This window comes from Chlorocebus sabaeus, chromosome 13 (assembly GCF_047675955.1).
Source record: "Chlorocebus sabaeus isolate Y175 chromosome 13, mChlSab1.0.hap1, whole genome shotgun sequence".
In the NCBI taxonomy this organism is placed as follows: Eukaryota; Metazoa; Chordata; class Mammalia; order Primates; family Cercopithecidae; genus Chlorocebus; species Chlorocebus sabaeus.
This window is the reverse complement of record NC_132916.1, coordinates 63,087,030-63,113,041: the sequence shown is the minus strand read 5'-3', so window position 1 is coordinate 63,113,041 and position 26,012 is coordinate 63,087,030. Positions and strand designations below refer to the sequence as shown.

The 26,012-nt window shown below is 42.3% G+C and overlaps 1 protein-coding gene across 3 annotated transcripts in view; it reads left to right on the top strand.

Moving 5' to 3' along the window:
• Positions 1 to 26,012, top strand: part of NHSL1 (NHS like 1) — a 273,262-nt gene that overhangs the window by 112,478 nt on the left and 134,772 nt on the right. Inside the window, exon 1 of one of the 3 annotated variants that reach the window (XM_008006865.3) lies at positions 10,777 to 11,643. The exons of 1 other annotated variant lie outside the window; for it this stretch is intronic. In XM_008006865.3, the coding sequence (XP_008005056.3) occupies positions 11,442 to 11,643 (202 nt within the window). In that variant the 5' untranslated portion in view covers positions 10,777 to 11,441. Of the gene's footprint in view, positions 1 to 10,776; positions 11,644 to 26,012 lie in introns of those variants that run through there. One more of the 3 variants, XM_008006864.3, reaches the window with a different exon arrangement.

Sequence of the window (26,012 nt, the reverse complement as noted above, 5' to 3'; positions counted from 1 at the left end):
GGGGAATATCAAAGGAGGTCCAGTAAAGAAACTTGAGTTCGTCTGTCAGGAGAGAGTTGAACATGACGATAAACAGCATATGATGGACCAGTGCAGTTTAACAAACATTAATTTAGTGCTTACTGTATGCTGGGTCCTGGGCACACAGTGACAAAAGCCTCAGTTCTTTCTCGTGGGTGGTTTACAGTCTGGAATGGCAAATGCATAATTTCAGATGCCACAGGTGAAGCACAGCATCTCTGGCATCTCTGTGTGTGGGCTGTTACAGGGACACATACCAGCGGTACCTCACATAGCCCAACCCCCGAGGTCAGGAATGGTGTTTTTGGAGCCTTTAACCCTTGGTAACTTGCCCAAGTAGGTGCCTGTGGTAGATGAGATTCAGAAATATTCACCCCTTGCCCCCACTTCCTTGGGCAAGTGGAGTTAATTCCTTGCCCCGTGATGCTGGGCTTGGGCACGTGACCTGCTTTGGCCAGTGGAATTTGAGTAGCCCTCTTGCCTAGGAAGCTTCTGCAGCTGAGCTGGTGCTCTCTGGTGCCATTGTTGTGGAAAAGACAAGCTTGGACTGGCCTACTAGTCCTAGGAGCGGGAGGGACACCGGGAGGTCACCGCCAAGGTGACCAGCCATCCTGGTGTATCCAGGACTGCCCCCATTTAAAAACTGCAGTTCCATGTCCCAGGAAATTTCTCATTTTCAGGCACACAGGGACAGCCACTTTGGAGCATAGCCACTCTCAGCCGAGTTCAACCGAGGTTCACTACCCTCCAGATGACCCACTAGCTTCTGAGAAATTGTAAGTGATGACTGTTTAAGCCACTGGGTTTTGCAGGAGTTTGGGAGGCAGCAATAGTTAAGTGATACAGGACCCAATAAACATTTGCTTATTTGAATTGAGACAGCTCCCAGCAGAAGTTTTGAAGGGTGAGTAAAAGTAAAGCCGGTGGAAAAGATGAGGAATGTTCCAGAGATGGAGGAGATAAAGAGTCAAGGGCCTGGAGGCATGGAGCATGGTATGCCTGGTGGTAGGGAGGACAGATTGAAGGTGCACAGCCAAAAGCAGGTCGCCCAGTTCCCAGGGCATGGCAGTAGCCCAGGAGAGACACCCGCAGGCAGTGGCCCTCAGCACAGGGGGAAGGCTCCTGACTTGGGGTTGGGTGGATGCTCAGCTCAGGACCTTAGGTGAGATACTTCATCACATTCTTCCTCAGTACCTTCACCTATCAAGTATGTCTACACCACCAAGATGGCAGCAGTGATCTGTCTAGAACAGGGTGACTGAAAGCACATGGGTCATTATGACTGTTCGCTTACTGGTTTCAAACTTTTTTGAAGTTTTTTTTGTCCCATCTCTTTTTTTTTCTTTTCTTTTTAAAATATTTTATATTCTCATTCATGTTCATCCACTTATTCCCCAGGGCAAAAGGGATATTTTTGGTCTTGAAATGGAGTGTCCTGATATTAATTGAAGATTATTTATTGTATTCCATTTACATATTCTCAGTGATTTAAAAACTGCTCTTTAAATTAAGGCCACTTTGGGCCAGGCACAGTGGCTCATGCCTATAATCCCAGCACTTTGGGAGACTGAGGCGGGCGAATCACTTGAGATCAGGAGTTCGAGACCAGCCTGGCCAACATGGTGAAACTCTTGTCTCTACTAAACATACAAAAATTAGCCAGGCATGGTGGTGCGCACCTGTAATCCCAGCTGCTTGGGAGGTGGAGGCTCGAATATCGCTTGAACCTGTAAGGCAGAGGCTGCAGTAAGCCAAGATCACGCCGCTGCACTCCAGCCTGAGCAACAGAGCAAGACTCTGACTCAAAGGGAAAAAAAAAAAGTAGAACCTCAAAACTTCTCATTTTTTCCCCCTTGTCAGAGCATTCTGATGTGGCAGAGCAGACTATAAGATTCAGAAAGTAAGAGCCAGAGGCCACACCAGCCCAGTGTCACTGCCTCACAACACTTGGTATAAATGCTTGCAGATCCTGCTTTGATTTTTTTTGTTGTTGTAAAAAATTCCTTTTTTTTTTTTGAGACGGAGTCTCACTCTGTCACCCAGGCTAGAGTACAGTGGCGTGATCTCAGCTCACTGCAACCTCAGTCTCCTGTGTTCAAGCAATTCTCCTGCCTCAGCCTCCCAAGTAGCTGGGATTAGAGGCAGACACCACCATGCCCAGCTAATTTTTGTATTTTTAGTAGAGACGGGGTTTCACCATGTTAGCCAGGCTGGTCTCGAACTTATGACCTCAGGTGATCCTCCCACCTCTGCCTCACAAAGTGCTGGGATTACAGGTGTGAGCAACCACGCCCAGGCCTGTGAAAAATCTCTAAATTGCCAGTTGTTGGCAACTTAAACTGCCTCTACTCATTCCCTGTTAGATCTAGTCTTCCAAACTTTTGCTTTTATAAACAACACCAAAAAAGGACTGAAAAGGAATTAGAAAATTAGAAAAGTATAAGAGTGCAAAAGATCTCCGAATTCTTACAAAATGAACAGAAATGCTTAAAGATAGAGCAGGTTGCAAAACTCCCATTGGTACTCCACTGCATCAGTTTCCTACAGCTGCTCTAAAAAACCACCACAAACTTGGTGGCTTAAAACAATGGAAATTCATTCCCTCATAGCTCTGGAGGCCGGAAGTCTGAAATCAAAGTGTTGGCAGGGCTGCACTCCCTCCAGAGTTTCTAGGGAAGATCCTGTTCTTTGCTTCTTCCAGCTGTAGTGGCTGAATCACTTCGATCTCAGCCTCTGTGGTCACATTGCCTTTTCCTCTTCTGGCTGAAATCTCCCCCTGCTTCTCTCTTTGAAAGGACACATGTGATTGCATTTATAGCCCACCCAACTAATCCACGATAGTATTCGCATCTCCAGATCCTTAACTGAATCATACCTATGTATCTCTTTTTCCCATGTCAGGTAACATTTATAGATTTCTCTCCCTGCACCCATGCTAATACTTAAAGAATTGGTAATTGTGGGGCGATTAATTTCCTACCAAGTCATTGTGTTTGCCAAATGATTGTGTTGGCCAAATTCAGTGGTGTACTGGAGCCAGCACATATACTGACTGTGGGAGCCAGTTCTTAAATTTCAAGATTTTAGCAGGCTGATTGTTAAATTGTTGGTGACTTGAAAGTGGCCATGGTGGGAGCCTTTTATATCATGGAAATTGGCAAATATGTATTAAAAGTCATGTCTTCCCACGTCCCTCATCCCCGCCCCAGAGAGCCAGTTTACTAGCACACTACTGGTTGACTAAATCTCCCGACCACTAGAAAACTCAGCTGGAGAGCACATCTCATCCCGAAGAAATTACTGAAGCCCAGAGGCTTGCCTTGGGCCTACTACTTGTTTCTTGCATTTGTTTTTTTGCGATATATTGAAAGTAACTGTGCATATCTGTCTTCTACAACATGTTTGATACTCCTCTAGGGCAGTGCCCTACCTCTTTTGGTTTCTATAGAATCAGCCTGCCTGGCCCATCTCCTAGCATAGAGATCAATAAATATTTGAACTGATCCCTGTAACTGGGATTACATTTGCCATTTCTGGAGGTGACACACATACTGATGCATAGCTGAAATAATCCTAAATATATGTTTTTGCATTTCCGTCTCTTTCCTTGTTTGGAAACATACTCGATGTTTTTGCTTACTGGGTGCTCCTGATTAAAGATAATTTTAGTTACTTTATATTCAATTCTGTTAATAAATCATTAAAAGTAAGATTTATCTGCTTCACTGGAAATCACTGCTTGTATCAAGCAATGTGTCACATGTATTTAGCATGTAGGTGTAGCACAGTAAAAGTAGGCTGAATTGATAAAATGTCTGTTAGAAGTCGGATATATTCAGTGTAAGCACTGTAGCGCCATTGCGAGTATAGTTTTAAAGATAGAGTTAAATAGAATAAATGCTTTAGAAGGTCACCTAAGGTCGATTGGAAAATTCTTTGTAATTTCTTAAACATCTACTAGGAAAAACTGATGTAAAAACATTTTTCCACTGGCATAGAGCAATTCAATTCACCTAGTAGAACCCAGCAGGTCCCAGCCTATGTGTGGATTATCAGGTAGAATGTGGGCTGCTTTTTGATTTGGCTCACTGTTGATTGCACTGGGCTGGCCTGGAACATTGGATTCTGAAGTTTTGGTGGATGGAAGCAGTGAAGATGTCCTAATAAATGAAGGAAAGCATACGCCTATCAGTTAATAACCTTCTTTCTTCCCAAAGTGAAACAGTATGGCCATATGGATGGGGTTTTATTATTAACCCTTTAATTCAGATTGTATACTTTTTGCCAGTTTATACATTTTACTTTTGCTTTTTGTGATTTAGTGATAAAGGAGTGGTTGCTGTAAAGGCCTACTTATCTCCTTACGCTGAAACTTGTTAAGATCAAAATAAAGAGGTAACATGGAAATGACGGATGGTTCCATTTTTCACCCTGTCAACCAACATCGGCTAAATGTTAGCTGTGTGTAAGGTATTATAAGGCAGGGGTCCCCAAACCCCGGGCTGTGGCCTATTAGGAACCAGGCCGCTCAGCAGGAGGTGAGCTGTGGGCAAGCGAGCATGACTGCCTGAGCTTCACCTCCTGTCAGACGGGCAGTGGCATTAGATTCTCACAGGAGTGCGAACCCTGTTGTGAGCCATGCATGCCAGGGATCTCGGTGCACACTCCTTATGAGAATCTCATGCTGCTGATGAGCTGAGGTGGAACAGTTTCATTCTGAAACCACCCCCTATCCTGCCGTCCATGGAAAAATGGTCTTCCATGACACTGGTCCCTGATGCCAAAAAGGTTGGGGACCACTGCTATAAGGGACAGGAAGATGACAGATGAGCTCCCTGACCTCAGAGGGCATTATAGTCTAGCGCTGTGCTAACTTAAACCTGGTCTGTGCACTAGCATCACTTGGGCACTTCTGGGAGTTCAGAATTTCAGTCCCTTCCCCAGACCTGAATCACACTCTGCATATCAATAAGATCTCCTATGATTTTAGGTGCTTAATACAATTTGCACAAAAAAAAAAAAAATTGGTTGAGTAGATAGAAAAAAATAATAACCACAGTGATCACAGGAGAGGCTATAGGAAAGGTATCAAGAACAAAGGAAGTTATTATTTTTTAAAAAATTATTTATTTGGAATTTCATTTTGATCTCACAGTAAGTTTGCCCTTGGTCTTCTTGTATCAGAAGAATCTCAAAGTTGATGCCGTTTTAGGGTTTCTTGTAATCTGAACCCCTTAGACTGGGGACATTTTCTTGGTGAAAGTTGGTGCAGATGTCACATTCTTGGTTGTGTACTCCTTACCAAGCCTCTGACGTCCATGTTCTCTGTCAGTGGCGGCTTCTGTACCGGCGACATCCTTTATCCCCTTGCACCTCAGGGGACTGAGAACAATAATCTGCCATATTGCTCCTGTATCAAGTGATCCCATGGGGACAGTGCGGCTAAGGCTTAGGATGTCAGATCTGTTCGCCCTTTTCAGGCATGAAGACTTTGAAAGGTGGGAGTTGGGCTGGTGGTGATACATATGCATAAATGTTTGTGTTGAGTCTTTCCCTTTGAGGGGAACAGCACTATTAATTCCATTGAAGGCACTGTGGCTTTTAAAGCCAGTAATGAAAAGTCAGTGCTTTTCCTTCTTTTAAGTATTAAAGCAGTGGTAGTTGAGGGCAACCTGAAAACGGGACCAGCTCTGAATAGGTGATTAGCTGTGTTTTGCCTTCCATGACTTCTTTCTGGAGTACAATCACTGGTTTCATTCCTTGGTGGGTGGAAAGGTGGATAAAGGCAGAAGGATTTAATGTACTATGGGGAGTGTGTTTGCTATGGTCCTGGGGGTAATATGGTTTGGTGGTTTTGTTTTTCTAGTTATAAATATCTGGCTCAAAGTATTTACTTTTGATATTGAGATAAGCTTTCATTATTCGTGTGTACAAATTACCTCATAGAAAGATTTCCATTTAAGTCTACTGTTAAATTATTCACAGGAGATGATAGTTGGAAAACCTACTGTACCCTGTCCTAAGCTAAAGGCCCCTGTGGGTTGTCCGGGTGACTCATGCGGTAATCTGATGAGAGGCACACTTCACTGCTCCCAGCCCAGGCAGGGCCACTCAGAATGTGACACCATAGAGAGCAGTCCTCCTCTCTGCTCTATGTGGTTCTCTTTGCACCGTTGTCTCTGTTCACACGCCTTCTGTTTATGCGCCTCACTCCCAGTCAAACCAGCCAACCCCAGCAGCTCTCGCAATCCAGCCGTGTTTTCCCATTGATTTCTAACTGCAGGGTGCGGCCTCTCTTGTTCTCTTCTCTAGGTTTGACAGGGCAGGCAAACTACACATGGAAGTGAAAAGTCACAGTACTCATTTGTGGCCTGTGAGGCCAAGAAACTGATGGCACTTGAAATTAGTTCCTATTTTTGGCTGGCAGTTTACACAGATGGCGAGTAGAGCAATTACATGCCTGGTTGCATTGAAAGGTTTGTCTAATCCTATATCTTGTCCTCTTTAACACTTTTTATTAAGTCTCCAACTTTCATTTATGATAAACTCTTTTTTAAGGATGCAGTATATGTTGAAACATAAAATATTGTGTCTTATGGCAAGAATCTTCCAAACATATCAGTCTGTTCCTTTGACTCTTGGTAGAAGCACAAATAAATCTTTCCAAATTAATGGGCATTTGACTTAGGAATTCCCAAAGGAGATGATTCTAGAACTTCCTCTGGTAATTTATTCTGGTGCCTCCAGTTTTTATAGTTAACTTTTCCTTAATGTATTACTTACATCATTTCTGAAATATATAGAGTCATATAGAGTAATTTCTTGTCCCTTTGTCAGCAGTGACGGGTAAGTGACCCTCAAATGCAGAGAACTTAATATAAAAGATTCTATTGATCATAAACGTGGTGTAAAGATCCACCTGGGGGTCATTATGCAGGGTCTGCTCCTCCAGCCATTTCAACCCTGGGGCTTCCATCCTGCTGGTGAAGGAGATGGGTGCTGGCCAAAGGCAGCTGCGACAAAGCCGTTCCACAGAGGCTCTGCCTTTTATTCCGTGAGCCCTCATTAACTCCCACTAAACATGTAATTTAAACAAGCCTGTTTATTTGATTCCTAAGGCCTGAAGCTCAGCAGTGGCAAAGTGGTAGGAAGGGAGCAGTTATTGGCACATGGGATGACAGCAGAAGTTCGAATTTGACAGCCTGACAGTGAGAGGGGAGGGGGCAGTGCAGCGCGGTAAGGAAGGCGGATAAAATCTGTTCAGCACGTCTGTCCCACATGGGGACAAGGCAGTCTAATGTAGATTTTCTTGCGGAAAAATAGCTACATTAAGATGTTTTCATTAGTTTGAAGATTATAGCTGAAGTTACTTAAAAAAAAAAAATTACTGTAAAAGTAGGGATTTGTGGGTGGGGAGCGGTCGGTCATGTCTGTAATCCCAGCACTTTGGGAGGCTGAGGTGGGCGGATCACCTGACATCAGGAGTTTGAGACCAGCCTGACCAACATGGCAAAATCCCGTCTCTACTAAAAATACAAAAATTAGCCAGGCGCGGAGGCGCGTGCCTATAGTTCCACCTACTTGGGAGGCTGAGGCAAGAAAATTGCTTGAACCCAGGAGGCAAAGGTTGCAGTGAGCCAAGATCATGTGCTCCAGCCTGAGGGACAGAGTGAGATTCTGCCTCAAAATAAATAAATAAATAAACAAATGTAGGGATTTTCCATGGCAGGGTTATTGTGAAGATTTAGCAATAATATACACGAAGCGTGTGGTACAAAGTAGCCTTGGACCTACTGCCGGGAGGGGTGATTTGTATGGCTCTTGGGTTGATAACCCACATAACTAAAATGTAGGGCTCATCGTGGTTGCTAAACAAATATAGCTTGAGTCAATATAGTAGCTTCTTAAGAAGCCCACTTAGGATGTTCTCAGCTAATTAGAGTATATATCTAGTATGCATAGTTAAAATCTAAATATTACCTACAAAGCTGATTTAACCCATTATATTCTCTTGACCAACAGGAACTCTGATCCAGTTGTAAAAGTAGTTAATTTATTTGACTTTCTTAGATAAATGAAGATTTAATAATCAAGGCCCAATATAACAGAAATATGCACTAGCCAGTAGACAGAGAACTGGTTATTATGCAAACGTATCCCTAGGCCTTATGATTTGTGGGTGCACGGTTTCTGGAAATCTGGCATAAGTGGGCACTTACTTTGAGGGAGAGTCATAAGTCTAGTCCCTGAATGGACTAGTTATTGTTTTTGGCTGCTTGGCAGGAAATGTTCCTTTAGCTTCTCCTATTAAACCTTTCCTTGATGTATACAGGGATGGGGGCACTAGAGGAAAACACACCAGTTACTAATGACACCAGTTCACCTTTGCTGCTGTATGTATGCACACTCCACGGAGGAAGATTTGAGGAAAGCGCTCAATAGCCCTTCTGGTAAATACAGAACAGCACTTGGGCCGGGCATGGTGGCTCACATCTGTAATCCCAGCACTTTGGGAGGCTGAGGCGGGTGGATCACCTGAGGTTAGGAGTTCGAGACCAGCCTGACCAACATGGAGAACCCCCATGTCTAGTAAAAATACAAAATTAGCTGGGTGTGGTGGCACATGCCTGTAATCCCAGCTACTCAGGAGGCTGAGGCAGGAGAATCACTTGTACCCGGGAGGCGGAGGTTGTGGTGAGCCGAGAGCGTGCCATTGCATTCCAGCCTGGGCAACAAGAGGGAAACTCCATCTCAAAACAAACAAAAAAAAAAAACAAAAAAACAAAACAAACAGCACAAGGTTTAAGCATATATATAATTTTTTATTTTTCTTATTTATTTATTTTTTGAGACAGGGTCTCATTCTGTTGCCCAGGCTAGAGTGCAGTGATGCAACCACAGCTCACTGAAGCCTCAATTTCCTGGGCTCAAGTGATCCTCCTCCCTCAGTCTCCTGAGTAGCTGGGACCCCAGGCAAGTACTAACATGCATGACTAATTTTTTTTTTCCTTTTTTTGGGGTATTATTTGTAGACACAGGGTTTTGCCATATTTCCCAGGCTGGGCTTGAACTCCTGAGTTCAAAAGATTCATCTACCTTGGTCTCCCAAAGTGCTGGGTTATAGACGTAAGCCACCATGCCCAGCCAGATATTTTTAAATTAAAAATGCAGCCGCAGGACGTAGAGAGTAGGGAGAAGAGAATTGTGTTTATTGCTTGGGTTCCATGGATCCTTTGAGTGTGCACAGATGAGTGGCAGGGGGTCTCGTGCACCAATGAAATGGTAAACAGCATTTGGGACATTAATGTATTTTTCTGGTGAGATGGTCGTTTTTTACTTTTCCTTTTATATTTTGAGACTCTCAAAAAGTGCTTTCTACTCAGAAAGAAGAGAGTGGATGTTTGATGTTAGCCACTGGTGTTATGCACAAATATTTTACCTTTGCCTTTACAGTGGTAGTCAAAGTGGAGATATTATTCCAATTAATAATTGAAATAGGCCCAGAGCACTTGGTGATATAGCAAGCATCCCGGGTAAGTGTGTGAATCTCTAATCCCAGTGGTGTCAGATGCAGCCTGGTCTTCATTACTGACTCCTCTCTGTGACATTGGGTATGAACCTACTTTCTCTGGGCCTGAGCTTTCCTATCTGAAAATCAAGGAGTTTAAACTATGTGATCTCAAGGACTCTTTTAGCTTTTAAACTGAGGCTGCTTTGTAGCTTCTCCCTTAGTAGTACCTGTTCTGTGTCATTATTTACATGGTATAATATGAACTGCCCATCCTAGGAACACTTTGTAGAACTTCTGACTATCTTCTACAAGTGTTGCTGTCCCAGTAAGCTTGTAGAGCCTTTTTCTTAAAATCTCAGTGAATTGGAGTACATGTATGATGCAAAATCCTGGTTTTAAAATTTTTAATCAAAGTTTATTTTCTGTTGCAGTTTGTTAGTTTTAATGTATTTGATCGATGCTGAGTAAAGCAAAGTGCTGCGGGACCGAGTTCTCTACTTGTTGCTTATTTGCTTTAGTCCAAATAACACTTGGGGGAAGGAGATGCTGACCCAAGTTTCTATGATGGAAAGTTGCAGGGACTTTGAACACCCAGGGACTTTGAAATGCTACACCCAAATGCATTGCAAGGTATGGCTCTAGGTAGTTTGCAGAGGAGGCTCAGGGCTAGAGCCTGCAGCTAAATGCCACTAGCATAGCTCTCTGATGACTCTGTGATAGGATGATCATTCAAGATTGGAGAGGAATAACCCCCAGGGGCTCCCAGTGATAGGGCAGAGGAGAATCCTCAGTCCCACACTCTCGCTGCTGGTGACAGGCAGGAGTGACAGTAACAGGTACAATAATGGCTGCATTTCATCTTTGCTGGAAGCTGGGGTCCATTATATTCTCTTTGGAAGTATGTTTCCTTAAATGATGGACATTCCTAAATACATCTAGGAATGTTGGATGTATCTATATCTATATACTGTGTTAAGCCCCTTCTCAAAATTGTAGTTTCAGAAGTATGGTTTGATAATTAATAATCAAGTTCTTTTTCTTTATGCCCAGAAGTCTGTATTCTGCACAGACTTGCATACCCCTAACTGCGCTAAAGTTCAGAAGTTTGAGCTGCCACTGAAGTATTGACTGTGGAGAGGCGGGGTTTTCTGTCTCCAATGAGGTGCCTTTGGTGTCAGGAAAGCCTATCGTCTTTCGCAGGAGTGCTTGCTCTGTAATCCAAGCAATAGCCACGCAGCCGGTTTTATTGTTTGCGGAGTCCTGCGGCTCTTAACGAGCGCTTCACAGACGGGAAGGAGAGCAAGTGGGCGGTTTATGATTCTGCCCTGTGCTGGGGCGAGTGAGCTGAGCTCTTTGATTTCTCCCAAGTGACCGTGTGGGTGAACTGTAAACTGGGTGCCTGGCTTGACCCTGAATCTTTTTCTCTAGGGCGAGGAGTTCCTTCTTTCTGCAACCGACAGCTGGCTTTCTGCCCTGGTGGGGAAAGATGCCCAGGAGTGGAGTAGGATTACAGTTTGGGATGCTAGGGACACACCAAAGAGTCGGAGTGCCCTGGCTTTGTGTTTTGCAAAGTCCTGACAAGTGCTCCTGAAATGAACACCCTGTTTCATTTTTTAAATTATACTTTTATTTATTTATTATTTTTTGGCCTTGGATATCGCTGATCTAGAAACGGAGTCCACAATGTGGCTAGGGTAAAACATTTTTCTTTTCTTTCCTAATCCCTCCTTTTCCCTTTCTTTTTAATTGGGTGACACAGAAGCCGTCTTTTTGGATAATGCCGTGCCTGACTGTCAGCGTTGTCTAAGAGGGAAACAGCAGGCGTGTGGAGAGGACCTGGGCCAATGCAAAAAACCCAGCGTTTTGTTTGCTGGTCTGTTCTTTGTCTCTAGTTGATTTTGAAAAGAAGATGAAAAAGGAAGGCTCTTCAGGTTCCTTCAGACTCAAGCCGAATGCAGGTTCTCTCTCACGTGCTGTGAGTTGGATAAATTTCTCCTCCTTGTCCAGGCAGACAAAGAGGCTGTTTCGCAGTGATGGAGAGCTCTCGGTTTGTGGGCAGCAGGTGGAAGTGGATGACGAAAACTGGATATACAGAGTCCAGCCCAGAAAAGGTGACTCGATTTTTTAAAAATTTAAACATTTGAAAAAGTTTGTTATGTAGAATTCTTTGTTTCTATCACTCCCCCTTCATGATTTTTGCCCCCATTAGGAGTTTCTTTTGAAATGTTTGGTTTTGTATTGGAATTCAGCATCATTTGTTTACAAGTCTAAAATAAAAATGCTCTTCCAACTAGATTCAGCTTGAGCTTGTATCTTGTATCATTCAAAGACGGATAAAGTAGCTGTTATTTGTTCTCGGCAGCCTCCCTCCCTCCGTCAGAGCCACATGCTTATGTGACTTATGAAAAGTTCAATGATAAACCACCACCCCAGAGAGAATCTCCTGCCCTTATAGCAATCTGGGGGTAGAACGTGTAGCTCTTATAAAACTGCACTGAGAAAACTTCAGGAATCGTACATAGTCTTCTTGCACCCTTCTTCTAAGATTGATGAATTACATGAATGCTTGAATTAAGCTGGTGTTGGGCTATGACATCAAGGAAAATGAACACGCAAGGGGCTTAACTCTGATATGTTGGTCCCAAGGAGTTTTTGGATTTTTTTTTCTCCTTTCCTTCTTTTAACCAGAGTTTTAGTTTTCTATCAAGTTTCTTTTCAGATTGACGTTGACTCTGTTCTCAGGATTAACATGTTTTGCCTCCAAGATGAAAAACAAAAAATACCAGTCCTGCTGGGAGAGAGGGAAACAGGTCAATATTTCTTAACATACCCCTATTTTATATTTAGATTTTCTGAGTTCTTCCTCTTGGTGTGTGTAGACACTGAATTGTTAAGCTCTAAAATGGTTTCTGCATTCAGTGCAGTGGGTAAAGCCCAGTAGGGGAGTGCTATTTAAGTATCACAAAGGAACCAAGTCCAGACATTCCGCGTGATTGTGTTTTCCCTGTTTATCACATTCTTCCCCATGCCAAGAGAAACCTTGCTGGAGTCTTTCAGGGACCTGTGCCTCCCCCTGCTTTGGAAAGCAGAACTACTGAAACGTGAGAGAATCAACTAAGTTCAATATGTGCTTATGAGTATAGTAATTATATCGCACAGGCTGAGTGTTAATGCAGCCCTTCTTCAGGGTGAATGTGTGTAAACTATTTGTTCTTGTCTATTAAACTATGGCACAAGAGGGACTAGCTAATAATCTTTGAAAGTATCAGCTGTTTATTATATCAACAAGGTGATCAACAATGACCCACTGATTCTGAGCTTAAAAATGTGGGTTTTCAGTTCAAATGCTGTGTGATTGCCAGGCTTAGAAAAGGCATTTGTGCGTTCTGGCTGGAGTTGTATAGCTTAGTAAGTCTGTGAACTTTACTTTTCTAAATCAGGAATAAGCTGTGGTTTTGGTAAATGATTGGGTTGTAATGTTTGAAACAAAAATGTTTGAAGGGTGGATTCAGTAGTGCTGTGGTCGCGAGAGGGTATAGTTTTGATTCCTTTGGGCTTTGCCGAAGGTCGCTTTTTAGGACTTGTTTGACTTGAAGTCAACCACTGTCAAGTCTCTGTTAATGATTGTATACATGTGAGCATGAGGCTGTAGGATTTCTACTGTAGATGCTTCATCTGAATTAGCATTAAAGGAACAGAGACTGAATTTGCATGTATTAGTTTTAGTTGGGAAATAAAGCAAATACTGTACACGTGACTTGTGGAAAATAAAGAAGTCATTGTAAAGGACAGGGGTGACTTGTGAAGGGAGGACTTGCTTACGTAGCAATACAAAAGATTGTGCCCTTTATCCCTTAATGGAATAGGGGATACAGTAGCTTCATGAAGATAAATGGAAGCATAATACATGGTATAAGTTTATATGTTTTTTAAAAAATAATTGGGCATGAATAATATGATTTTTGACATATGGTGTCAGAGAGAATCCTTAAAAAGCTGCTTATACATCAAAATTCATGGCATTATATTCTGTTTTCACATTTGACTTACAAAAGAAAATTGGCTTCCAACTTTGACATCTTGTCTCAGGGGCATGTTATAACAGTTGATCTTTTTTCCACACAATTCCTTTCTTTGGAGAAATACAGAGTGACATTTGTTTATGTGAGCAGATCAAAAGAGAAAAAGTCTTCAAGAAAAATTATGCAGAGATGAAGTTTTTTCTCAGAAGCATCAAATAGGCTGAAACTCTAGCGAGGATTATCAGGCAATACTAAGAATGCCCAGTGGCCACGTTAGGATCTGGTTGCAAATAAATATGCACTGGGAGATACACTGGTCTGATGGGAATGTGTAACATCTTTTATATCTCTCTGCCCAGATCACGCACAGCCTAATCCACCTTCCTTTCAGTTTACTCCACAACCCCCCAACTTACATTAACAATTTTTGATTTATACAGATTGCCAAAAACCTGCTCTCCCTCCTTCCCGCTCTCTCTCTCTCTCTCTCTCTCTCTCTCTCACACACACACACACACACACACACCCCCACACACCCACAACCATTATGCAGTGACAGCTCGAGGTAGGGCAACTGTAGCTTAACAAGCCAGTGAGCATCAGTGGTCCCCCTGTGGGATCTGTGGTTGGTGGAGGTCCGGTTCTGCAGCTCCTCCCCTCCAGCAGCTGCTGCCAGGCCGCACTGCTTGCCTGTTCCCTGCCCACTATCTCCAGGTATGCTTTGCACCATTAGCCTGCTGAGCTCCTACCATCAGTGTGTTGTATTAGACACATTCAATTTCTGAAACAGAAACTCTTTTAATAGGGAATTTCTATGCTGGATTGTTATCAGGAACATGAAAATTAAGTTTTGAAGTGGTTACCCTTATGGATATCTTTCAGTACAACAAACCAATAGCTTTATGATTTAATGTCAAGAAACTAAGGATAAAATTATAGTGCTTGAGATTCTTCTTTCTTTTGAGAATCTTTTTTAAGATTAGAAGCTACTAGTATGCATTTTCTAATTAGACTACTGTTCCTGAGCTTAAAAAGTAATTACAAGATACATATTGATAGGTCCAAAGCAGCCACCAGTAAGCATCTGTATGTTTTCTTTTGTATGTGTGTTTGACAGCACACTACAAGTTTCAAAATTCTCTTGAATCCCCATTTATACTCGGAGAGGTGAGAATGAATTTGGTAACAGCAATGATCAATTCTTGTATTCTTAGTATGATATGACCCACTGCAGTAGTAGATGAGGTTTTAACTTAATTAGCCATACAAATTAAGGGCGTGAATCAGTATCTTCTGTATAGTAAAAAAGTGGAATGCAGTGGTAGATGAGACAATATGTAACTTTTCACGTGACGTTGTGAGAGCATTTATTGGTGGAATCATTACTGAACACTATGTGCAGGGTACAAAGAAAGATAGCACTCAGGCCCTGAAGTCATGGAGTTCATGCTTAAATGGAGAAGCAGATAAGACATCTAAAGTGGGGGGTTAAAGAGAGAATGTAGGATAATTGTGAAAAAGTGCAACACGATGACCTAGATGAGAAGGTCCGGATAAGAGAAGGTCTGGATAAAAAAGGTCCAGATAAAGGAAGTTTATCCAGAACATTTTCATGTTTTCGTGGTCTTCTGACTGTTAGCATTTAACTGAACAAGATTTAATGAGTACCTGCTGCTTTTCTAGCACTGTGGAAGGTCCTTGAGGAAAACTAATGACTGGTAGTATTTATTCTGTGCTTCCCCTTTCTTGCTCACTCAAATAAAACTGAAAGAGGTGGAGTCATAATGGGGTGTCTGTCCTCTCATTGAGCAGAGCTTGTTTTGTTGTATCCCCAGCTCTCCATTTAGCTGGGCAGAAGCGTGATTGATGATCCTGGTATTGACAGGTCAGCAGATAGAGAGGGCAATTGACATGCAAAGCCTTGCTTCAAACAATGTTTTAACCTTTCCTTCTGGACTTTATCATACAGACTAGTAATGTTACCAGCTCGGAATCATTTGAATGTCAGTGCCTTCCCTTCTCAGCCACTACAAAAATGGCCAGAGAATGGCCATACTAGGTATCAAGGGTAATGAATAATCCATATACTAGATAATAATCAATTTTTGAGTGCGGGAGTTGGATCTATTAAAGTAATTTCATCCCAATTTTTCTCCTAATAAAATAGTTGCAGAAAGCAGGATCCTTGTACATAATTAGATTACTAATGTCCAGATATTACAGTGGAGAAAAATGACATGAAAGACCAAAAGCAGCTAGGTCAAAAGTCAAGATCTTGTTTCCATGTAAATAGCTGTGGTTTATTTCGGATAATAAATTCCTTAAAATGGTGGGATTTAGGAATAGCTTCCTGGGCCAGGTGTGGTGGCTCATGCCTGTTATCCTAACACTTTGGGAGGCCGAAGTGGGCATATCACTTGAGCCCAGGAGTTCAAGACCAGCCTGGGGAACACGACAAAACCTTGTCTCTACCAAAAATAGAAAAAGTAGTCAAGCGTGGTGGTGTGCGCCTGTAGTCCCAGCTACTCAGGAGGCTGAGGTGGGAGGATCGCTTGAGCCCGGGAGGTTGAGTCTGCAATGAGCCAAGATCACACCACAGCACTCCAACCTGGGTAACAGAGCAAGACTAGGTCTCAAAACCAAACAAACATAAAGACTGGGTCTCAAACCAAAAAAAAAAAAAAAAACCTCCATAAAAAATATCTTCTTTATGGCATTAAGAAAACCTAAGAAATATTGAAAAATATTGTTAAGTAGCATCACAAATTTAAGAGTGAAACAGGATCAGTAAGTTTTATTTATTCCGAGGGTTACTACATATATCGGAAAAATAGCCAAAGGAAGTTTTACCGTGGTGTGTTAACAAAAGAGATCAGTGAATGTCATGGTATTCTTCTTACTTCCTACTGAAGTTGACATTCTGTGAAAGAGACACACAGTGAGTGCCACTTAATATTTTATCTGGTTTGTTGAGACTGCCCTTTATTGACCTTTGATGATTATTATTTTTTTTTCCTGAAGTTGGGACTCTGTTGTCTCACTGCCTTATTTTGTTGTAAAATGTCTTTATTTGCAAATTAAATTGTTGAAGTTCGATTTAAATGATATTTTGTCTAGTGTCCTTCCTTTTTTAGTTTAAAAACTTTGTGCATTTGTTTTGAGAAGAGACATTTAAATTATGAAAAATACCTTTTTTGAAAATTATGAAAAGTATCTTAAGAGTGGTAAAAGAAGCAACTTATTGTCAGGGCTTGGGTGTGGAACTGAGTAACCTGTGTTCTTTTCCATTAAAATGTCTTTGCTAAGTTACAGAAACCTTTGAAATTGATCTTTACGAACAGTTTACTTTTATTTATTTTTTTTGAGACGAAGTCTTGCTCTGTTGCCCAGACTGGAGTGTGATGGCATGATCTCGGCTCACTGCAGCCTGTGCCTCCGGGGTTCTAGCGATTCTCCTGCCTCAGCCTCCTGGGTAGCTGGGATTACAGGCACCGGCCACCACGCCCGGCTAATTTTTGAATTTTTAGTAGAGATGGGGTTTCACGATGTTGGCCAGGCTGGTGTTAAACTCCTGACCTCAGGTGATCTACCCACCTCAGCTTCTCAAAGTGTTGGGATTATAGGCATGAGCCACCATGCCTGGCCAACAGTTTGCTTTTTATAATTTTAAAAGATCTTGCATATTATTTAGGGTTAATTTTTATGTCTCATGTAATTGTTATAAAATATATTTCCATGTCATTTCAGGGTGTTTTGGTTTAATTATAACATGTTCTGTCAAATTAGAGGGGTTTGTTTGTTTCCTTTTTTTTTTTTTTTTTTTTTTTTTTTTTTAGAGACAGGGTCTTGCTTTGTTGCCCAGGCTGGAGTGCAGTGGCACAATCATAGCTCCCTGTAACCTTGAATTCCCAGGCTCAAGGGATCCTCCCTGCTTAGCCTCCTGAGTAGCTAGGACTATCAGCACAGGGTACCATGCTTTTTGAATTTTTTATTTTATTTTATTTTTGTAGAGATAGGGTCTCTCTCTTTTGCTCAGGCTGATCTTGAACATCTGGCCTCAAGTGATCCTCCTGCCTTGGCCTTCCAAAATGCTGGGATTATAAACCTGAGCCACCATGGCTGTCCTGGAGTTTTTTTTAAAACTACAGTCTTTTCTATCAAATACTTCAGTTTAATCTCCTAAAGGTCTACCGTGTTTGAACCTGGATGTCTGTCCTCATAGAGTTTAGGCCCTTATCGGCTCTTACTTGGATTTCTAAATGATCTTCTGTTCTCTCTTGCTTTCTCCACTCTTGTTCCCCTTTGATCCATCCATAAGTCTACACTGTTTCCAGAGTGATCTTTCTAAGATACAAAAACCAGCTGGTACCGGTAGCTCAAGCCTATAATCCCAGCACTTGGGGAGGCGCAACATTTGAACTCAGGAGTTCATGACCAGCCTGGCCAACATGGTGAAACCCCATCTCTACTAAAAATACAAAATTTAGTTGGCTGTAGTGCATACCTGTAATCCCAGCTACTTGGGAGGCTGAGGCAGGAGAATCGCTTGAACCCAGGAGTCGGAGGTTGCAGTGAGCTGAGATCGCACCACGTGACTCCAGCCTGGGTGATACAGCAGGCCTCTGTCTCAGAAAAACAAATAACAGAAAAACCCACAAAAACAACTGGATCACCTTTCTGTAGCTCCCCATTGCGTACAGAATGAAGCCCACATCACTTTACATGGTGTGAAACCTTAGGAGATCTGCCTCCGTCCTCTCCCCTCCAGAACTAGCATACAGACCCATTGCTTTTTCATAACTCCGGAAACTAGCACCTCACGTTCCCTCTTATTCCCTGTGCCAGGGTGCTCCAGTCGCCTCCCCTGCCTGTTGACTTCCTACTTATCCTTCTAGACTTGCATTAAAACTCTGTGAAGTCTTCTCTAACATCCTCAGGCAGAGCTGATGGCTCTTGTCTATGCTATTTCTCTGCCTTCTTCATTCCTCTCTAATTGTGTTTTTCATGCACTAGATTATGCTTACTTGTTTACTTGTCTGTGTCTTGAACTAGCCGTGACCTGTTTTAGGCCAGAGATTCAATCTTATTATTATTATTTTTTAATCACCAAGGCTAAGTGCTCAATAAATGGTTGCTGAATGGGTAAACTTAAGACATCTGGGACTCAGTTAAATGGTGCTGTGCGCATAGGCTAATGTGCTAAGCAAATACTTTCTGAATTTGGCTTAGCCCGGCTAATTTTTTATTTTTTAGTAGAGCCGGGTTTCACCATGTTGGCCAGGTTGGTCTCGAACTCCGGGCCTCAAGTGATCCACCTGTCTCGGCTTCCCAAAGTGCTCGGATTACAGGCTTGGCTTGAGCTACTGTGCCCAGCCTGTTTTTGTATTTTGGGAAGATCGCTCTAGAAACAGTGTAGACTCAAGGATGGATCAAAGGGGAACAAGAGTGGAGACAGCAAGAGAGGATAGAAGACCATTCAGAAGTCCAAGTTATGTGTAGCACTGTATGCTTATTACCAGTGCTCTCAACTCTGGACTTTTTTGAGTGTAATAAAAGAGAGGGTTCTGTTTGTGGAACGTAATTTCAATGGCATACTTTTGGTGTTTTCTGTTGCTTCACTCAAACTATGCACGTATCAAGCACTTTGCATAAAAAAAAAAATTTGATCAGGGCTGTTTTGACCAATTAGTAAAGCTGGCTTTAGTGAACAGAGAGGAGATATGGAATTAATGATGCCAAGCCTGATAAGGAGAGGCTCCATCGTGCTATTGCAATCTTTTCTTAACTGGTTTCCCTGCTTTCACCTTTGTACACACCGCTCCCCTCCCCACCAGTTGGGCTGATCTCAACCTAGCAGCCTCAGTGATCTTGTTAAACCTCAAACTTGAAACATGTGTAATTTCACTGCTTGAAACCCCTCAGGTGCTTTCCTTCTCCAGGGTATTGAATAACTAAACCTTGACAATGCTCTCTAAAGCCCTATACATTCTGCTTCCCTTACCCCATTGCCTGCTTGTGCTTCCTCCTTACTCTCTCCTCCACAGTCACACCAGCCACACTGTGAAATGGGGTAATACCTATTCATCATACATATCAGTAGCAGGTACAATTTATTTATTGAATGTTTGTTTAATAGATATGCTGTAAGCCTACAAATTTGATCTGTTATATTTAATGATACTGGCCATTGGATTGATAATCTCTTGACTATCAATAGTCAGTTGAGTCAAAAAACGTCTTTATCCTAGTGTAGACTATACTATTATGTAGAATTTCCAGTTGTAGAAGTGTCTTTGGAGTACTTGTATAACCTAGCCAACTCAAGTGGAACCTATCACTTCCTTTACATAATCCTTCAAGGAATTTGTATCTCAGTGTTGACGTCAAATCCTGAAATGATTAAAATACTATATTGTAAGTCATGTCTGAATCAGTCAACCTACCCATAAGCTTAATAATGGCTAATATTTAGTGAATGTTTACCGTGGCGAGACACTATTATTAAAACTTTACATGAGTTCATTCATTTAATAAACCTAGTCTGGGTATCATAAGTGACCAATAAAAACAATAGTTGGTTTGGTAAGGAAGGGTCAGATCATTAGAGAGAACTGAAAACTGGGCAGAGAAACAGATGTGGGGAGGCAGGGAACGGAGTATAATTCTTCAGATGGAGAAATGACATTGAAAGCACCCAGAGCGTTTTGGTGTCAAGGACTTAATAACTTTTGGTTTAAGGGCAAATACTCTGCTTTGAAAATATTTGAGTATGTGCTTCATACTTCTCCTAGACTTGAAGCCCTTTGAAGTCTAGCCTGTCTTTTTCAAATGCCTTGCACTTTGCAGATAGTAAGTAAATATCTGTTGTGAATACTTGGTTGAAGCTGTGTTGGAGGGAACCCACTCTGGTTATGGCGTGCAGAAGGGATTGGAGCATTAGAAGTTAGAACTAGGTCATCTAGGGGCTGAGAAAAGACAAAGTTCTGATTGAAGGGATTATATAGGCACATAAGGGAAAGTAGTAATGAAACCACAGATTTTCATGTTAGGCTCTCTTTTTTTGTATGTGTGAGACAGAGAGTATTACTCTGTCCCCCAGGCTGGAGTGCTCTGGTGCAATCTCGGCTCACTGCAACCTCTTCCTCCAGGGTTCAAATGATTTTCATGCCTCAGTCTCCCCTCTAGCTGGGATTACAGGCATGTGCCACCACACTCGGCTAATTTTTGTTGTTGTTGTTGTATTTTTAATAGAGATAGCGTTTCACCATGTTGGCGAGGCTGGTCTCGAACTCCTGTCCTCAGGTGATCCACCTCAGCCTCCCAAAGTGCTGGGATTATAGGCATGAGCCTTCACACCTGGCCATGTTAGGGTATCTTTATTAAGAGAAGTCACAGATTTTCATAATTACTTGTTCCGTTAGCAACAGCATCTGTGATTTTTTCCAATGTATAGTTATACTTTTTCTAGCTTTGTGAACTATGGGTAGTCTTTACCTTATATTTCTAATCTCCCTAATTAAAGATTATATTTATGGCAATCACTGTCTTAATAAATGTGATTGGAAAATTTATGTATAGTCAACATACACACTCTTCATATACACAAATGTGTGAGGTGTAAGGCTGGGGATGCCTGAAGCTGGTTGCAGTGATGTAGCTGTGGTCTGCCCCTCTTTAGCCTGTACCATACCTCTTCTGTGTTCCGTTGAATTCAGCATCTCTGAGCATTGTCTATCAGTTCATCACTGACGTTTGATGACTGACTAGCAGATATTATAGACATTAAACCAACAATTATTTATTTAGCTTTTGCTAAAATTTGTTACTGTGCCGGCTGCATCTCGCTTTGGATATTTAGGCCGTAAGAGAAATGGTGAATGCTTGCGTAGGCAAGCAGTTGTCTGAGACCATCTTCCCCCCTGTGGTTGTAGGGGGAGGACTTGTTGGCCAAGTCTCCCAGCCAGTGCTTCCCCTACCAATACCATCATTTTCTGGACTCATTTCTAGTGTTTGGGTGCATGCTTGGGCGTGCGCCTCATGTGGCGGGCACATCGTGGGTTCTTGTGTTTGAAGAGCGCCTAGTGCTGCATACACTTGATGTAAAGCAACCTTCTGAGTAACTCATACTGAGGAGTCAATGTGAAAATGGCTTGAATTGTGAAGTTACTGGGAGCAACCTGGCCCACAAGGGGTTTCCTAGAGTGGGTGCTCATTAGGGTTGGTGGAATGAAGAGGGACTCTACTTTCCCATTTTCATGCCCTCCTATTTTTGAAAAAGACTGTATTGGGAGTGTTAGTGAATGGAAGAAGGTGGCAGTAACCTGGAGGGAAGAGGAGGGGATAAGCTCTGAGGAAAGAAGAGATCATGACTCCCATACTGATCCAGTTCCACCCCGCCACTTAGCTAAGATTTTTTGATTTCCCATCCCCTAAGTAATCGTGGTTTGTGGAAGCTTGGTCAAATTTCTGAATGTGCTGCTTGCATCACTAATTGTACACTTGTAGTATTGTAGGTTTGTTTTTATGTTTTAAGACATAGCTTAATAAGTTTTTGTACATCATTGAAAAAGGTATAGAACAAGAATAAAGGCTAATCTATTCACTGGTGAAAATAATTTTCATGGTAGAAGTAAATTGTCAGGTTTGGGCTTAATATATGTTTAGCTTTCTTGAAGGAAAACTCACAAGTATTAATAAAAGCCACAAGCAGTTGAGATTTCCTTAAACAGTATCACTTGAGTTTTGTCCTTTCCATAAACTTGACGAGAGAACATGAGAATAAGTATATTTTATTGTCGATACAGTTCCCTTGCCTCTATTCCCTAAGCTTCTCTTTCAATTTGTAACTAGAAACGCCTCAGCTAAAGCAGAAACTGGGTATCTGGTGTTTCTGGATTGCCTTCTGAGATAAACCAGCATTCCTTCCTGAACAAGGGTGGGTATTGCTTTAGTCTTGATTGGTTGGGGATTCTTTTACAAAGCAGACACAAGGCAGTTTGTGAATTTACCTTGTGGGTGGTTGTGGCTGGTGCTTAGTTTGGTTGCTGTGATCATCTTGCCTGGTAGTTATTTATTTACATAAGTTTTTCACCAGTAGAAAGTACATAGAATGCTTTGACTTCCTGGAAAAAGAACTTTGATTTCTACAATGAAAGTCATTTCAGTGCTGCGTTCTTCAACACACTCTATTCCCATTATAAAAGGATGTTTTAAATATTTTTTCCTTGCTAGCTTCCCGAGTGCAACTCTTTGTCCGTAAGTGTGCATGCCTGAGTGTTGTTCTGTCATAAGTATCTTAGCTCTGTTCCATTTACAAGTCACTTTTGAGCCACCGTGTCTCATTTGTGTGCTACTGATGCTTTATGAAGCTGGTGAGGTTGGGGTTTCTCTCCTTCAACATTCCTTTGGATCAGCAGACCTTGGTTACATCGCCACTCTGGAGAATGTGTTGGTTTATTCAGTTGATCTGTGTTCTTATGTCACTGTAACCAGGGGAAGGTTATGCCACTGACTTTAGAAATCTCGAAGGTTATGTTCCAACTCCAACTAATAATAAAGGTTTGAACAAAAATCCAACTAGTAAATTCTCTAGTTTCTGAGAAAGTTGAGCTAGTTTTCTCTAGAATACATGCTTGTTGCAAATGGGGGAAATAATGTCCTACAGTAACTATGGTGTGAATGTTTTGGGGTTTTCAGGGCCTGAAAAGTTTGTAGTTTATTTTTTAAGTCAGAGAGTTTAAAAAGTTTTGTTTGTGTCCAAAGTAATAAATACACTTTACATTGGTTCCCAGGCCACACATGGCATATATGCACGGCATGCATACATGGAATAGCTTTGTGGAATGATTTACCTTTACTGCGTGTCTACATATGATACTCTATTTTCTGTTTATTCTATTCTATGTTATCAAACAGAACATGTCAGTCCTGACTTACTACTTGATTTTATGACCTTCAAAAATGGTGCTTTCGGTAGACTTCATTTCTTTCAGTGTTATTATGCATGTGTATCACATAGCTTTTTTCCTCAATATTTAGAAGTTACAAGCTATGATGGAATTTCTGTAGATAGTCGACTGTTGTCTTGGTGTTGGAGAAAGGCCTGGCATACCAGTAGTCCTTTGAGAAACAGTGTGGAGTAGTGATGCCTCTCAGAAAACCATCGGGTCCAAAACCCAGCTCATGACTCTGAGCCACTTACGCATTCATCCACCATAGGAAGTCCTTTTCCGGGTTCCCCCTGCGCCCCTAGTCCAGGACCCTGTTGGTGTATAAGCCTTGAAAGTTGGCAGCAGGAACGAGTGATTTGCAACGGGAGCCTTGCTGCCTGCTGCAGGGCAGTGTGGAAGAGCCTGCTAATGCACTCAGGCTGATTCTCTGCACCTGCTCACTGGCCCTAGGGAATGCCCATGAATAGCAATGTCTGGCCAGTTTCTGCCCTGATCCTGTAGATTTCCCTGTCATTATGCTTACCAGCCTACTGTCCATCCCGCATAGGGGAAAATTAGTTGTGAGGTTTAGTCCAAAACTTTTACTTCGAATTATTGGACTCTAGCCTGTATGTAGCAGAGATCGTATGTCTGAACTGGAAAACAAAAGCAATGCTTTGGTGGGGTTTTTTTTTTTTTTCTTTTTTCTTTTTAAGAGATAGAGCCTCCCTCTGTCATCCAGGCTGGAGTGCAGTGGTGCAATCATAGGTCATTGTAACCTCAAACTCTTGGGCTTAAGGAATTCTCCTGCCTCAGCCTCCCCAGTAGCTGGGACTATCAGGGGCTTGCCACCATGCCTGGCTAATTTATTTTATTTTGTTTTTTGTAAAGAAGGGGTCTTGCTGTGTTGCCCAGGCTGGTCTTCACTCTTAGCCTCAAGTGATTCTCCCACCTTGGCCTCCCAAAATGCTGGGAATATAGGTGTGAGCCACTGCCTGGCTGTACTGTTTTCTTTGAAAAAGTTACTGTAAAAAACGCTCGTTGGGGCCAGGCACTGTGGCTCACACCTGTAATCCCAGCACTTTGGGAGGCCGAGGGAGGTGGATCAGGAGATCAAGACCGTCCTGAACATGGTGAAACCCTGTCTTTACTGAACCTACAAAAATTAGCTGGGCATGGTGGCGTGCTCCTACAGTCCCAGCTATCAGGAGGCGGAGGCAGGAGAATTGCTTGAACCCGGGAGGCGGAGGCTGCATTGAGCCAAGATTGTGCCACTGCACTACAGCCTGGGCAACAGAGTGAGACTCTGTCTCAAAAAAAAAAAAAAAAAAAAAGGGCCGGGCACAGTGGCTCACGCCTCTAGTCCCAGCACTTTGGGAGGCTGAGGCGGGTGGATCACAAGGTCAGGAGATCGAAACCATCCTGGCTAACACAGTGAAACCCCATCTCTACTAAAAATACAAAAAATTAGCTGGGCATGGTGGTGGGTGTCTGTAGTCCCAGCTACTCAGGAGGCTGAGGCAGGAGAATCGCTTGAATCCAAGAGGCGGAGGTTGCAATCAGCTGAGATCGCACCACTGCACTCAAGTGAGACTCCATCTCAAAAAAACAAAAACAAATACAAAAAACCTGGTAATTGGTTAGAGATACTTTTCTAAACTGTGATCATATGGACTAGATGTTAACTTGTATTAAATACTAGGGGAGTATGCCTTTTACTTATTTGTGGTTCCATATAACAGAAACTTGCCTCATTCGTCTTTCAGAATTCTAAAACAATTGAAAATATTTTTTAATGAACATCTTTCTAAAGTATAGTCTACACCCAGAGCCTGTTTACAGGTCATGTTTTGTGCAGTAGTCATGCATGGTCTTTCTTCATCATGTGAATAGTTCTGTGGGAGAGTGGCAGGACAGGTGGCATTGCCCCTTTTTGTTGTGAGCAAGCAGTTCCTGCAATATTAAGACTTGCCTGAAGCCATAGAGGTAATTGGTATAGATTGGATTTGAATCCACTTCTCGTCGGACTTAGTCCCACACTCTTTCCATGACACTTCAACAACTCTGCTCAATCAAAGAGTACAATTTAACCTTGTTTTAATGCCCTGGTGTCACTGTGACTAGTCATTGGACCTTGTAGTAACCTGGTGATGCCCTGGTGGCTGCTGAATGTTGTAGGGATCTTTGCTTTGGCGTGAAATGAATCTCCGCAGTGTTCTTTAATTTCCAGTGTCTGTTTTGTATTTCACTTTTGCTGGAAGGCTTTCTCTTTCCACAGGGTACTGGTACCTGCCTCTGGTAGTCCCCACCACTGTTTGGCTTGGTGTTGCTCATGTGTTACCTTGTGTGGGGGGTCTGGGTAACCCAGTGTGTTGCAACAGTATTGACTGGAAGATGCATGAGACCCTGAGCCACGATCCTGTGGGCAATGCTGTCTGGTTGGAGGCCATTTTGATTTCTTCTTCTTTGCCATATTTTGAGTGGTTGAATTTGTCAGAAAGATAATCCGTTAATAAGTGGATGTTACTC